Consider the following 13627-nt stretch of genomic DNA (forward strand, 5'->3'; position numbering starts at 1 on the left):
TTTTAAAACAAATTCTCCGCATCTCCGCAGAGACACGTTATTACGCTTAGATGCGAGCCTCGTCCTTTTCTCTGGTTTGCTGCTGCTGCTGCGAGGTTTGTGATTATCTGTAGTGTCGCCCTTCGGCGTACGGTGTGCAAGATCTTAATGTAATGTAATCACGTGTTGGAACATATGTTTGGCAAAATTATGTCGGCACCGGGACAGGGGTCGGCCACCTTCACCATTGGCGACGCCCTTGCCAGCAAGGTTCAACAAACTTAACCTCGCAGAACCTGGCACCTAACGCGCATGTAGCACTAACGTGCAGCGAGGGTGGCTGCTGTACGTTTCTTACCTTTCATTTGAAGTAAGCCCGTAAGCAACAGGGGAAAATCGATTAGTGGATTTGTGTCAAAAAAATCGATGCTCTTCCACGCGTTTCGGGGCAGCCAACAATGGCAACAAATTGAAATCCACCCCCTAGTAGGTTCGGAAACTTTAAGAAGTACGTACAGTACCTGTCAGCCAGTGCCAGAAGTAATCCTCCGACGCAAGCGACACACTCTACGGCCTCGTTCGTTCCACACATCGTGCACTACCGTCGTCCTTCTAGGACCATTGTACTAGAAATGAGCCACATAACGGATTTGCAGCATTCTTTTCCAATGCATCACGTTGGAACGTTCCAGATTGCTTTCAAACGCGTACGCAATTCCCAAACTCGCAAACGCCGCAAACGTGGCCACCGTAGTTTTTACAAAAAAAAGAAGAAAAATAAAAAGGCACACAAAGTTTGCTTCACGCACGCCTTGCTGCGCTTCGTCAGTTTGCTCGGAGCGCAATGAATTCCCGCTAGGCGGTGCCCGGGCCGCGTTCGTTACGTTAAATGAAGATGAATGATGTAATCAAACCGTGAACAGTGCCAAACACGCAACCTGCTGGAGTATGCCATGGTCGCCCACCGCCCCCTAAGGGAACGATCGGAACACGTGCCTTTTTGCTAAAGTGGATGGCTTTAGCGATGGGATTTTATTTCGCCCCGTGAATAAATGTATTCATCGCAGGAAAGTTACAGCAAACGGTGACGATGGCGCAGGATGATGGACGCAGTGTTAAATTTGAAAAAATCCGGAAGGATTCGATGGAACACAAATCCCCCCCCCCTAAACTCGCTACCGCCCCCCTGGTGCCTCCTGCGCCCCTCCGCTTTTGGCAAACGCGTCAACCACCAAGACGCGCGCGGGTTCTTCAATTGATTGTGATGAATGTGAGTACAAATTAAATAACATAAAAAGTACATAAAAATAATCATCAATTCTACCAGATGCATTGGCCGTCTGAAACGTTCGTTCGCGTTCCGGCATTGGCCCGGGTGGTCTTGTTACGTGCCATCGCCTTTTGCGTGTTCAAATTATGTCGAGTGTAAAACCACCCGCTTCCGCTCCGCCCATCACCTGTGTTTCCCGTTCCGTTTCTCCCAACCCACACGGTGCAATTATGTTGTGAGATGTGGCGGCGAATGGCTGTAGCTGATATATATTTTATGAATTACAAATCAGATTGTGTTACTCCGGTCGCAACCCTCGCACTCTTTTGGGCGATGCTTACGCCGGCTCACGGCGGTTTGTTTGCAGTTTGATGGTCGTAATTGAGCAATCTGTCTAATGGACGGCGGTTTTGATTTTGTTTGTTAAGGATTCCGTCGTACGCACGGAGAGGCCAACAGGAGGCCAACTCGCTTCCGCCATCCTGCTGCTGGCATCGTCTGCTGAAGGCATGAAAAGGCTGCGCCGCGCATCACGATCCTGCGGTCAGTGTCATTAGTCGATGGTTGACTTTGCCACGAGTGTGCCGCGAAATGATTGACGCGAAAATTACCAAGAAACCTCTGAACTGGCACCCAAACTTAGTCGCTTGGCATAAAAGACCGCAGCCCTGCCACGCTGTCGGGCATATTAGCATTTGGCGCTGGTTTTCGAAGCGCACTGTACCGCTTTCTGCCTTCAAAGTACGCATTAAACTGCCAAACGCCCCCGACCCAGAAGATAGAAAAAGTGGCCAAAAGTGTGCGAGAAGTTTGATGAGAAAGCACAAATAATTCCCATTAAACAAACGACCGTGCCATTATTCGACCGAACCGACGTATCGATAGCGGTGCAGTCCAGGTGGATGTCCATCTAATGCTGATGACCGGCCACCGGGTCTGCGGATTCACGTCTTGTGCAATGGCTAAAATTTGCCCGTCCGGGCCCCGCCTCGTTTATTGCCTCCATTTTTCCACATGCTATTCCACTTTTATGATTGTTTCGAACTAAGTCAGCTATTTGATATTCACTACGGCGCGAAAGCAATATCGTTTAGTGTAGCTTAAACGGTCGGTCGCCGGGCATTCGGTGGTCCGGCCATTTATTTGATCGTTTGACGCCTGTTTGCTTTTTGCTAACCTTTCGCGCACGGCACACCATTCATTAGGCCACGGAGGGTCCTTGGAATAGAAAAACCGTCCTACTCTGCATACAGTCTCGGAGTCTCGGAAGGGACATATACGCACACACGCGCACACATAAACCTTTGTAGGGCCTATTGTTTGTGTAACCTTTACGCTCCATAAAAGTCTTCTGTCCCTTCCACTGGACGCGGACCAAAACCCGCGGTGCCCGGGTTGGGAGTTTGGGTTGAAAAAGGTAGCTCCTGCCGACCGGCGTAAAGAAAGACATTCACTCCGAAGCGTCCTAGCGAAAGGGATGGGTGCGGAAGGGAACGGGGGGCACCGGTGCGTGGCTTGGATCCTTTGAAGCCGAGAGCTTCGTTACTGTGTGTTCGTTCGTAGTAGCCCTACACACACATACCAGCGGCCACTGCACAAAACGTGGCCGTAGTAATTTGCATAACCTCGGCAGGTTGTTGGTAAATGGGGTGTGTGAGACGTCCGAGCATTTGCCGAATCGTCGTGTAACAACATAACGGACGGGGCGTACGAAGAGACGGAATAGGGCCACGCTCCTTCCCCGCCGTGTGCGAAGGGCAGATACTCGAAAGAGAAAAAAAACAAGCGGAAAAATTAGTGATATAGCCAAGTTCCGTTGTAAATGAGATAATTTGAATTAATGGTGTATCTTGGCCCCATTTTCGTCGTCATCGTCGCCCACCACCGTCGTAACCATGGCACCACGCTCTGGGACGATCGGACACAAATGCTCGTTATCTCACAGGGACTTTTTTGTCCCCTTCTCTCCCTGTCGCTGTCGCTGCTGTTTCGGTTATGTTTTCGTACTGTTTTTTTTTTATCTCGTCGCAAGGACGCAGCCGAAAGCTGGGCTGCTGCGCTGCCAACCTGCCCGAACACGTCGAAGTAAGCTACGAACCAGGCAACCAATTTCCCACAAGCCTCCCTGGGCTAGACTGTCCTGGGCGATTCTGCAAGTCCAACGGGCCCGACAGGCGTCGGGGCTCCGGTTGGCCGGTGGGAAAAACTTTTTAAATTAGGTACTGGATTGCGGAAGTGTTTTTCGTCGGCTTAGTGCGAGGAGCTTCGGTTACGTTTCGCCGTGCTTAGGATTTTTATGAACCAATTTGCCCTTGGTGCGATAATTGGGCAAGCAATTGGCAGTACAGTGCAGAGATCCTGATTTAACGACTGGCCGCCAAAGTCCACACTGTCCACAGCCTAAACTAATTGAGAACGACACCGGTTTTGCTGAGTGCTGCAAGCTTTTGGCCGAACAACGCACAGAAATGGGACCAATCGCTGGCTGTAGCTTAGCCAAGACTTAACCCAAAACCGCCGAGCCTATGCCGCATTCCACCCGCACCGAACAGCAGCAAACAGCTATAAAAATTTATCACCTGTGCGCGTCTGAGGCAGGCTCCCTGTTCTATTTAAAACATCCCCATGCACCAAACTGTTGCTGGGCTGGCCGCGATGGTACGAGGCAAATACATTCGTCTTGCGGATAGCACGCCGGCAGTATGCTCTGCTTCGTGCGTTTTTCCGATGGTAAAATGGGGAAACCAGTAAAATGCACCGCCAAATGCAACCCATCCCGTGGTCGCCGGTGGTTTGCCGGACGGTCTGTGGTATGGTTTTTACCGTGATCCCCCACCCCACCGGTACTGTAAATGACTGACATTCCCATGAAATATTCAGGGCCTTTGTGCGGAATTGAAACGAATGGCTTTCGCAATTGCCTGATAGTTGCTTCCCAGGATGGCAACGCGGCCGGAGCGCGCCAGTCTTATGCACCGAGGGTCGATGTGCACGATCACTAATGGGAGCAATCAGTCGAGTAATGTGTTGAAATTTTACCGTTCATTTCCTCCCTCGAGGCTACCTGATGAAATATGGATCTGCTTTCCCACCGGTTTGTAGTGTTGCATGTTGCAAATTGATATTTTTTTTCACCACTAATGATTTCAGTTCCATTTTTTTGTCCATTCCAAAACTTCAATGGCCCGATATCGATGCCCGGTCGGAACGACGCAACTGGTACCACGAAGCCGGTGGCCAATTTTAAAGTTTCGCTTTGATTGTGTGTTCTTTTGAGCGACTAAAGTTCGCGTCTGATTTCGTTTCGCGGCCCCAGACCCACAGCGCCTGTTGGTTGTTTAATGTCACGACGCGCCGCCCCACACACAGCTCGAATTCACAGCACAGTCGGTGCCGCTAATTTCGGTACGTCTACGGTTTTCCCAGGTGCCAATTGTTCCAGCATAATTACTGTCGTGATGTGTTCTTAAGGTGCAAGAATTTAATTTACTCACACAAGCACCATTTGGCACGTACCAACGAGCATTTATGTCGTTTCAGAAAACTAATGAATGTTTTCGGCAAACTCAGTGACTCAAATTACATTTGCTCGCCACAGCCGTCGATGCTCACGTGCCGAGAAGCAGCGAAGCGCTGCTGCCATCGGCATTCAACGACGTGTCAGCTGGTCGGGGCCCTGAAGAACACCTGCTAATGACAATGTAATTTTCCTAATGGAAAATTGCTTCGCTAAACTCCTTCACATTCGGTGCCGCGTTTGCAGGGAGACGTTCTGCGGCGGGCTGCGGCGTCGTTTTTCACAACTTTCCGTTCGACAGTAGTAGCGGCAAAGTGTCAGACAGTTTTCCTGCCAACGATAGACCTGTCACTCATCCGCTAAATCCTCCATAATCATACCTAGCGCATACCTACACCGTGCGCAGAGCGGATCTTGGATCGAATTGGGAGGATCGTCTTGCACATCGGGGCCTTCGGTGGAGGTTTCGATTTTAATTTGATCAAATTATCAAACCTTCTTGCTGACAGCCACGTATTGCCACTCCAGGTACCGCGTACCCGCACCGTTGGGGCTGAAACATTGGGGCTCGAGTGAAATCCATCAAGCTATAGTTTTTACGAGGTCGACTGACGGATGGCTCCCTACTATGACGTGAAAGGATAGTCTTGAGCAGATTGAAGTGTATGTGAAGCGGGAATTGTAAAACAAGGAAAAGGATTAAGGCAATTACCGAGAACCGTTGCAAACATGTCGCCCTGCCAGTAACAGTAACAGGTAGCGATGACGAAGATTGAACCCTGGTGGGTAGGCATCGCTTTTGGGGGTGGCGTGATTCTGACGCTGTCTTGTTATAAATCTTTCGCAAACATCCACGCAAGGAAGCAACAAAGAGGCGGTCGCTGTGGGCGTGCAGCAACAAATGGGATTGGGAATTTCACTAACCCTTGGGAAACTGTGGAAATAAACTGGACTAAACATGTTACTGTTAAGTGCTGCTGCTGCTGCTACTGCTAGAAATGTGCAAAATGTGCGTCTAAGTAGTCCCAATGGGTAGAAAGTTCGGAAACGGTTTTTACATTCGCATTATGTCCTAAAACTGATTCAGCCAAACGACCAACTTTATTTATGTTTTGAAGCTATCTGCTACCACTTCGCGTTGACGGGCGTCACCGACTGCTGTCTCATTAGTTGGCAGGATCCTCTTTCAAACTTTGCGTGCTCACGTTATCCTGTTTACCTTCGCCTACCCGATGGCAAGAGTGTAGCTGTTGTGTTTATAAGTTTTTAATCGTAAACACACATTTGTCGCCATGCAACCATTTATCAAATGAAAATTGCTTTGCCTGGCGCCGCTCTTTGAACTGTAAAGCAACAACAAGCATAGAACGAAGGTTTCATGGCCAATGCATCCGAGCAATTTGCTATTAAGTCCTTTAGAGGCCACAGACATGGCCATGAGGTATTACTGACCCGCCCGTTTCACTCCCATCCGCTCGTGATGATGGAGCATGGGTCGATGGAGCATAGCATGCCTCCGTCCCCCGCCCACTGGGATGAAAGCGCGGTGCCACTGGGACACCATGGGTTCGGTAATGTTTATGGAGATTTATTAGCATCCTCATAACTCCACTCTCTGCCCTCTTCGGGCGCTATTTGAGGTGGTTGCGAAACGCTCATCAGTGCCACGTTGTGCCTTTCTTTTTCGCCAGCTAATGAAATCTTGGCAGCCTGCCGGGGCAGTTCCAAAGTTGCTCGTTTCGTGGCGCCCTTTCTGGATCACAAGAACTCGCCCTTCCACCCCAGCCAGCCAACCAACCAAACGCTCCGGCAAATTTCGACCCTGCCATTTGTTGCTGGGGTCACCGGCCGAACCCTGGCAGTGCAATGGAAAAAGATCATTTGCCGTTTGTGTTTGCTGTACATAAATTTTAATAACGTAACACATAAACCTGATGGAAGAAGTTTTGTCATCGTTGGTCGCATGCCTGTCCGACGACTTTTCAGTTCATCGTTCATCGTTGGGTCGGTTTGTTTCACTCGCACAAACACAGCCCCTCCCGCGTAGGCCGTAGCCAATGTGTCCTTTCCCGGCCGTTGCACGGTCGAAGTCATTGTGAAAATATTTCCAGACCCATCTGAAGGTAGTGAAATAGTGCCAGAATTTGTCCCACAGTCGAACTACAACGTCGTCCGGGGTTGATCGCATTCGTAGGTTTTTACCGAATCCGATCCTGCGCGTAAGAAGCTATTTGTTCGTGCGATGGAGGCTGGTAATGTTACCAAAGTCATTAGAGTCGAAAGCTGTAGGAGACGCCCCCTCCGCCCGTAGTTATGTTATGTTAGGCAATGAATTAAATACATATTTTTTTCTTTTCCAATTCCACTTCTACTTCACATCTATTTTAATAGTTTCACATGAAGACACGCGCGAAAATTACTATACTCGTTTAATGTTTACTCGCCACCACAACCCCAATGCCATATCAAAAACCACATTCTATTTCCTTCGGAGCAGTGCGAGAGCTACGCCCCAGATACGCATTCCGACGCTACGACGCAAGTCTGTAGTTCGGCGAAATAATTTAAGGCTAGCAGAGAAAAGTAAGTGCTATCAAATTTTCCATTTAAAATGATTTTGAACCCCAAGGCACTATACAGAAAGTATACGGAGCGAAACAAACAACCTCCCCTTCAGCTAGTGGTGCATTTGATGCTATCTTGAATTATTGCCTGACGCTTCGGAGGGAAAGCTAGATAAATGGCCCCGTTTTTCACGATTGAATTTCAGCGTGAATTTATGATTTTTTCAGCCCCTTCAAAATTACTTCCTATCCGACGAGTGAAAAGTGGGCCAACGGCGATTTCGGCATGCCCGTAAACAAAAGCGATTCGTTTTACCTATACTTCCAACTTGGACGATTGGATCTCGAGCGAATGTAGGTTTTTAAACATTTTCAAATGAACCTTAACGTGCCTGTGTGTTTATTCTAAAAAATATCACCATAAAAAGCGACAAGTTTTTATTGCCGCTCGGCAGATAACGATATCAAATTATCACTTCCTCTTTTTAATGCATCAACAGTGTAATGTCATTTGGCGGCTATTGCGTTTGTCCGAGTTTCGATTGACTGAAAAGATATTTACAAACCTGTCTACACGTGTCATGGAATGAGAATAATTATCAGCATCAGCAATGGTGATGAAACAAACTAAAATTCTTGTCTTTGTCAGAAGAAAACATAAAAATACAACATACAATAGTAATGCGGAGGGAATTACCCAGCAAAACGCAGTACAACTTAAAATTGTTACTTACCACCGCGGTTCTCGCTGTCCGCTGGTTTGACTTGAATAGCACGGTTCATCTGCAAGTAAAGATTGTGAAAGAGAAAGGAGACGGATCAGCGAGAGGGCTTCAGAGGGAGATAGTGTCTGACTTTCATTACGCCCGCCTTGGTTATGTTTTACGACAAAGTCTGTGAAACAACTGCTACGTTCGCGGATCTGACTCGAGGATACCAGCACCAAGGATATTATCGAATAAAATTGTAAAGACATAATTTAACACCCTAGTATCTCACCAGAAGCTCGCGAATTTCGACGTTCCAACACAGACCCTATCTCGGAGGGAATGATTTGCAATGGAAAACTGGGGCTAGGCTCCTTTACCATCGTTGCGGTTGCCTGAAGAGAGCTTTTCCCGGCCAGAGGGCGAGGTGAAAGAGATTTTAATGTATGCCGGTTTTTAATTTATATTCAATTCCAGCAACCATCAAGAACGGCAACCTCGGGTACGGTACACGCTCACCGCTTACGATTCCATTTTTGTAAAGCCGGCTGGTAAGGACTGTGTAGGCCTCGCCTTCCCGGCCACCGTTTGGGCGGAGGATGGAAAATACTGCTTTGTGGGATTGAAAGCGCTTGCCATCAAAGAGGTGATGGCCCCGCAGAGGGGGCCGTTCGAAATTGGGGAATTAAATTTGCTTTTACCAACAAAGGACTTTCTTCGGTTAGAGAATTCAAAAACGTTCCCGGAAAGTGACTGTAGGAAAGGGCACAGATTCCCCATCAATGTAGTTCGAGTGCGATCGCGAGCAATCCGGGTGGTTGTTTAACAAAACGATAAAAGGTTTCCGCTTGGTTACTGCGAACTCGTCGCGTCTTTTATCGTTTGCTTTTCCATGCCCTGTAAATATCGTACTAATGGACCATTGTGAGATATTCTAACGAATTAAAGATTTATCAAAAATACTTGATTAGTAACATTCAATCAACACATCAAGTGGGCGAGTGCTGTCCGAATAATACAAAAGTGAAACAAATTTAAATGCTCAGAAATGTTCAGCACCTTGCCCCAAACTTCGGTTCGATAGATTTCCTTACGGTCCATCTACTTAAATATTGCAATATTCAAACCCATTTATTAACTCCCACTTCGGACAAAACACCTTTCAACAATTATCGCAAGTATCGCAGATCCTTTCAGTATCTTTCACCTTAGCCTGTGTTTTGTTTTCAACGAACGCCAAATCAATGTTTTCAATTCATTATTTCAAATCTTTGGCAAGTAATTTCTGTGACTACGACGTCGTCGTGAAGGAAAGTGAGGTTACCGCAAAATATCTAACAGCACAAGGTTAGACCAAGCGATTCGAAACCATTTATCTTCAGCCACCGTGATGCGGAGGAAAATTCACTATTACTTGGTGTCTTAAAATTTGAATACCGAATGCCGTTGAATAGCCGTTCTTATGCTTTCCCAGTGGCATTATTTGAGCATTTTAATTTCTCTTTAAAGGGATGTTCTCGTCGGTAAATGCTGTGGTAACCGACCTGTGTTAATGTGGGCAATAGAATTTTACGGAATGGAAGGAACATTTTCCAATTGGCTGTTGCTCTAGCAGCTTGCTGTCGGCAATTTCATAGCAACGACCACAGCGAGGTGAAGATGTGCAAATCATCCCAGCTTGAAAGATGCCCAGCTTGAAAGATGTGAACATTTAATGGCTAGTAACCACAGAGAACGTTAAATTTATGTTCTTATCTTGTCTTAAGGTTCTAGAGTAATTGAATCTTTTGAATAATGTAAGATTGTTGAGCAAGCATAATTAGTCGCTTGTAAAGTGGGACCGGAAAGTGCGAACGAAACAGATTGATATGTTTTGTCCATTACCGCTGTCCGTCACACATACATTGGTGAGGAGAACAAAATTATAACAAACGAACAAATTAAGTCGTCCCAATCTTTCGTGTGACAGTGCGTGACATTATCGTTAAAAAGCAGTTACGGTCAGCTTTTTACTAGCTTTGCTTCTCACCAAAGCCACACCACTATCAGCAATTGTTCTTTTTTCAAATAGTCTTTCGTGAATAATTTCTATCTCCAGTGTTAAGAATTATCTCGGACGAAGAAACACGTCCGTACCTTCGCTCCGGATTCCGAGTAGCCTTGGGGGCGTTAATCTAAATCTTAACTGATTTCGTTCCAACATTTTACGCTCCAACACGACACCCGGTGTCCATTTACCGAGCAAATCACCAGCGGCAGCTTCTTTATTCCGACTGCTTCGGTCAACTTCGGTGAGGTAGTGGGCCTGTTGTCTGCCCGTTTTCAAGATGATGGAGAATGTTTACTTAATATTTTAATGCATTTCTCTGCTTCTCGGTTTCTTCCGAGTTTTTCCTTATCTTTTCCTCATTTTCCAGTATCTTTCACCAACTTAACCGCCCCTTCTATCGCGTGTTGAGGCCTCGCGGGAAAACGGAAAGCGAATCTAAACGATGCCATGTTCATGGTGGTCGAGAATTTCATGGTGCAAAAGTTTTTTTCCACCTTCCCACCCGCAACAGCGCCCTTCCCGCTTTCCAGCGTCGTTCGTTAGGGAAACTAAGAACGGTCTGGCTCAAGCTGTGGAAGCCGAAAAAATCACGAAACACTAACGCAGGCGAGGCGACACCAGCACAAGCCAAGCGAACGAAGAAGTTTGCTCGCGGAAGCTCCACTTGCAGGAAGCTCTGGGGAGACTCCCAACAGGCCCAAACTTGATGTCAAGTGGCGAGGATTCGCCTTCGCCTAATTAATTAATTACTAAGATCGATTCAAATGTGCCAGCGTTGCGGAAGACCGTAATGGTAATGGGTTCAACCGGGGGGGGGGGCTAAGGGTGGAACGGCCGTGGGCTGGCAGAAGTAAGGCTCGAGCAGAGAATTTCAGAAGTTAACCCCTGTCGATACAAGTGGTTTAGGCCGGGTGCCAATGGGCGGTCAGGGAAGCAATAAATAAATTTTCAAAGTGAATGATATATTATGGTGAACAGCATTTGCGGATGTCTGCTGGCGAGAGCTCGGTGCGAGCTTGCAAATATGTTGGGACTCTGGCTGTGAGCGCTTTATCTTTGATGCTACTATCTTCTACAGTGCATCTTACTCGGGGTCGGTGCTGCTTTTCAATGAAACCTAATGTAGGCAAGCTGCTCACCCGCGGTAGCGCTGTTCGCGGCATCGAGGAAACCTATGCTAATGGAGTACGGTCGAAAAAGTGGGGTTTTCTCGTTTTGACCACACGCGCGCTTTTCCGGACGTGGCATGTGTTTGTGCGAACGACCGCCCGAAAGATTAACCAATACTACGGTACTAACACGTCAGTACGTCACTGGCGGCTTTACTTTGCAGCAGTCTCCTAACTTAGCATGGGCCATGCTGCCGGGAGCACGGGGCAAGGGCTGGCTTACAAATGACAATGGAATAACCGTGGTCTGCGGCCCCATGCTACCAAATACACGTCCATTAATGTAATTAGTTACCATTTATATTATGTTTCTGATTATAACAAAGTGTTCGGAATAGATAAGGCCGTGGGTGAAAGCAGCATTCGATGATGGAAGGCGGTGAAGGATGGAAGGTTATAGCTTTGTCTCTCCCTTCAGCCCCTGCTGTTGGGTGGCGAGGCGAAATGCGCGGTGATGGTTCTCGATATCGGAAAATGGATGCCCACGTACGCTGGCACCGGGACAGCCCTGCACTTGCGTTGAATATTCTGTTATGTTGAAAACTCCTAAAACGCACGCATTGGGTGCAATCACCATTTAGTCCGATTGCCCGACAGTGGCATGCCCGGTTTGCCGAGTCACGTATTGCCCACGTGAAAGCGACAAATTTTTCCAAGTTCTTCGAACATAATAAAATATAAATCAATCTCCCAAAGTCGGCCCAATCAATACGATTGGGGAATTGCCGTCCCGTTCGCTCAATCCGAAGCTTGCTCGAGAACTTGTGGTGTTTATTGATTTTTCGTCAGCCAATTCGTGTTGTGTGGAGTGCATGAAAAAAACGGGTTACGGGAAAAACGGGAAACATATGGATCCATCGATAAGCGGAGCGATTACCGAAAATATTTCTGTTACAAAGCACCTTTAATAAAACGAAGAAATACGTGGGACAGCATGTTAGTTTTCGAACGCACTACAACAGTCCAACTAAATGTTGGATCGTAATAAATGGATGCGACGTTTATTGATGTTAACGATAACAATTGCATGGAAAGTCAAAGTGGAACCTGTTGAGCGTAGTGAAAAATGCAGAGGTTATACCTCATGACACGATCCGATGTTTAATTTAAGATTTGATGTCTAATGACTTTACACGAACTTTCTAACGAATTGACGGTTTGTTTAGCCCTACTGAAATTAAACAAAATCCGCCAACTAGTTCCTTTATTATTTCAAGGTTCACAGTGGCCCATGCGCAATAGAATCGCTTTAACTGACTTTAAAGTGACGGAACTGATGGAAAGAGGTTCATAGAGCGTTCAGTTATCGCGAGGACCAATTAAAAAGGATTGCATGTTACAGAGACAAAAAAACCGTCACCGAAAAGCGTCAGCTATTCAGCACCGTCAGACAGTGAAAGTCCTTAGAGCCAAGAAAAAAGTGAAACTCACGGAACATTGTTCTCGTGATTGCCTTTTTGAAGATCTTCGTTTCGCTTGCATCGAGGATTTTTTGTTTGTTTGATCAAGGGCTACGAAGCGATTGCAAAAAGCTCCTTAACAACTATCGCATAAAGAAGACAGTAAGAGAAGAGTTTAGGAAGAAGATTACACGTTTTTTCCTTACCAAGCCGAACTCTTCTCTTTTCCTTCAGATGGACTTATGATCCTTCGGAAGCAAGCGATTCTCGGACAGGGAAACGGTAAACTTTTTCCCATTCAGCAACAGTGTTGTCATTAAGGATTTAAGTTGTTGATGTTGCAGCTCTCGGTTTTGTGTTTGAACATAGCGCAATTGTTTGGTTGCTTGTTCACACAGCCATCGTTGGGCCAATTTAAAATAGTTTCGAAAATGGGGACATCGAGGAATTTTGTAGGAAAGAGGAAACCCCAGCTAGCTTCCGCTAGAAGTCAGTATACTGGAAATAGGGAAGCATTCTGTGCTGTGTTATGGTGCACAGAAAATCCCTCATTAGTAAGAGATCCAGACCGATCCGATTTTGACATTAAAATTCGGAAAAGTAGTACTTTGCATTAAAAGAGCTATTAGTCAACCTTCTTTCAATTAGCGTAAGCACCAAAAATAAATGCAGTCTTTCAAATTTTCTTAATGCAATCATTATGCTCGTTGACTCTGGAATTCAGTATTTGTAGAACTATCGCTTCTGGATCCAGTTGTGTTATGTCTCCAGTACTCCAATATTTATAACACGAACACGTTCATGTTAATGCGCGTTGCAAATGCAAAGCACTACCTAACATTTAACAAGTTTCTGTTTTATGAAAGATTCACAGTTTTAGAGACAAAGCATTAAACTAGATCTTGAGCCTGTCTGGGCGTTTACCAAAATGAAATTATATCCATTGGATTCATGAGTTCTTGACTAAAATG

The 13627-nt window shown here is 46.4% G+C and overlaps 1 protein-coding gene across 3 annotated transcripts in view; it reads right to left on the minus strand.

Moving 5' to 3' along the window:
• The window catches only part of LOC128269116 (CUGBP Elav-like family member 4), a 100826-nt gene extending 92713 nt beyond the window's left edge, over positions 1-8113 (minus strand). For all 3 annotated transcript variants that reach the window (XM_053006485.1, XM_053006484.1, XM_053006483.1), the window contains exon 1: positions 8065-8113. In XM_053006485.1, the coding sequence (XP_052862445.1) occupies positions 8065-8113 (49 nt within the window). The remainder of the gene's footprint in view (positions 1-8064) is intronic.
• Positions 8114-13627: the final 5514 nt, after the last annotated feature.

The sequence above is a fragment of the Anopheles cruzii genome, chromosome 2, assembly GCF_943734635.1.
Source record: "Anopheles cruzii chromosome 2, idAnoCruzAS_RS32_06, whole genome shotgun sequence".
NCBI lineage: Eukaryota > Metazoa > Arthropoda > Insecta > Diptera > Culicidae > Anopheles > Anopheles cruzii.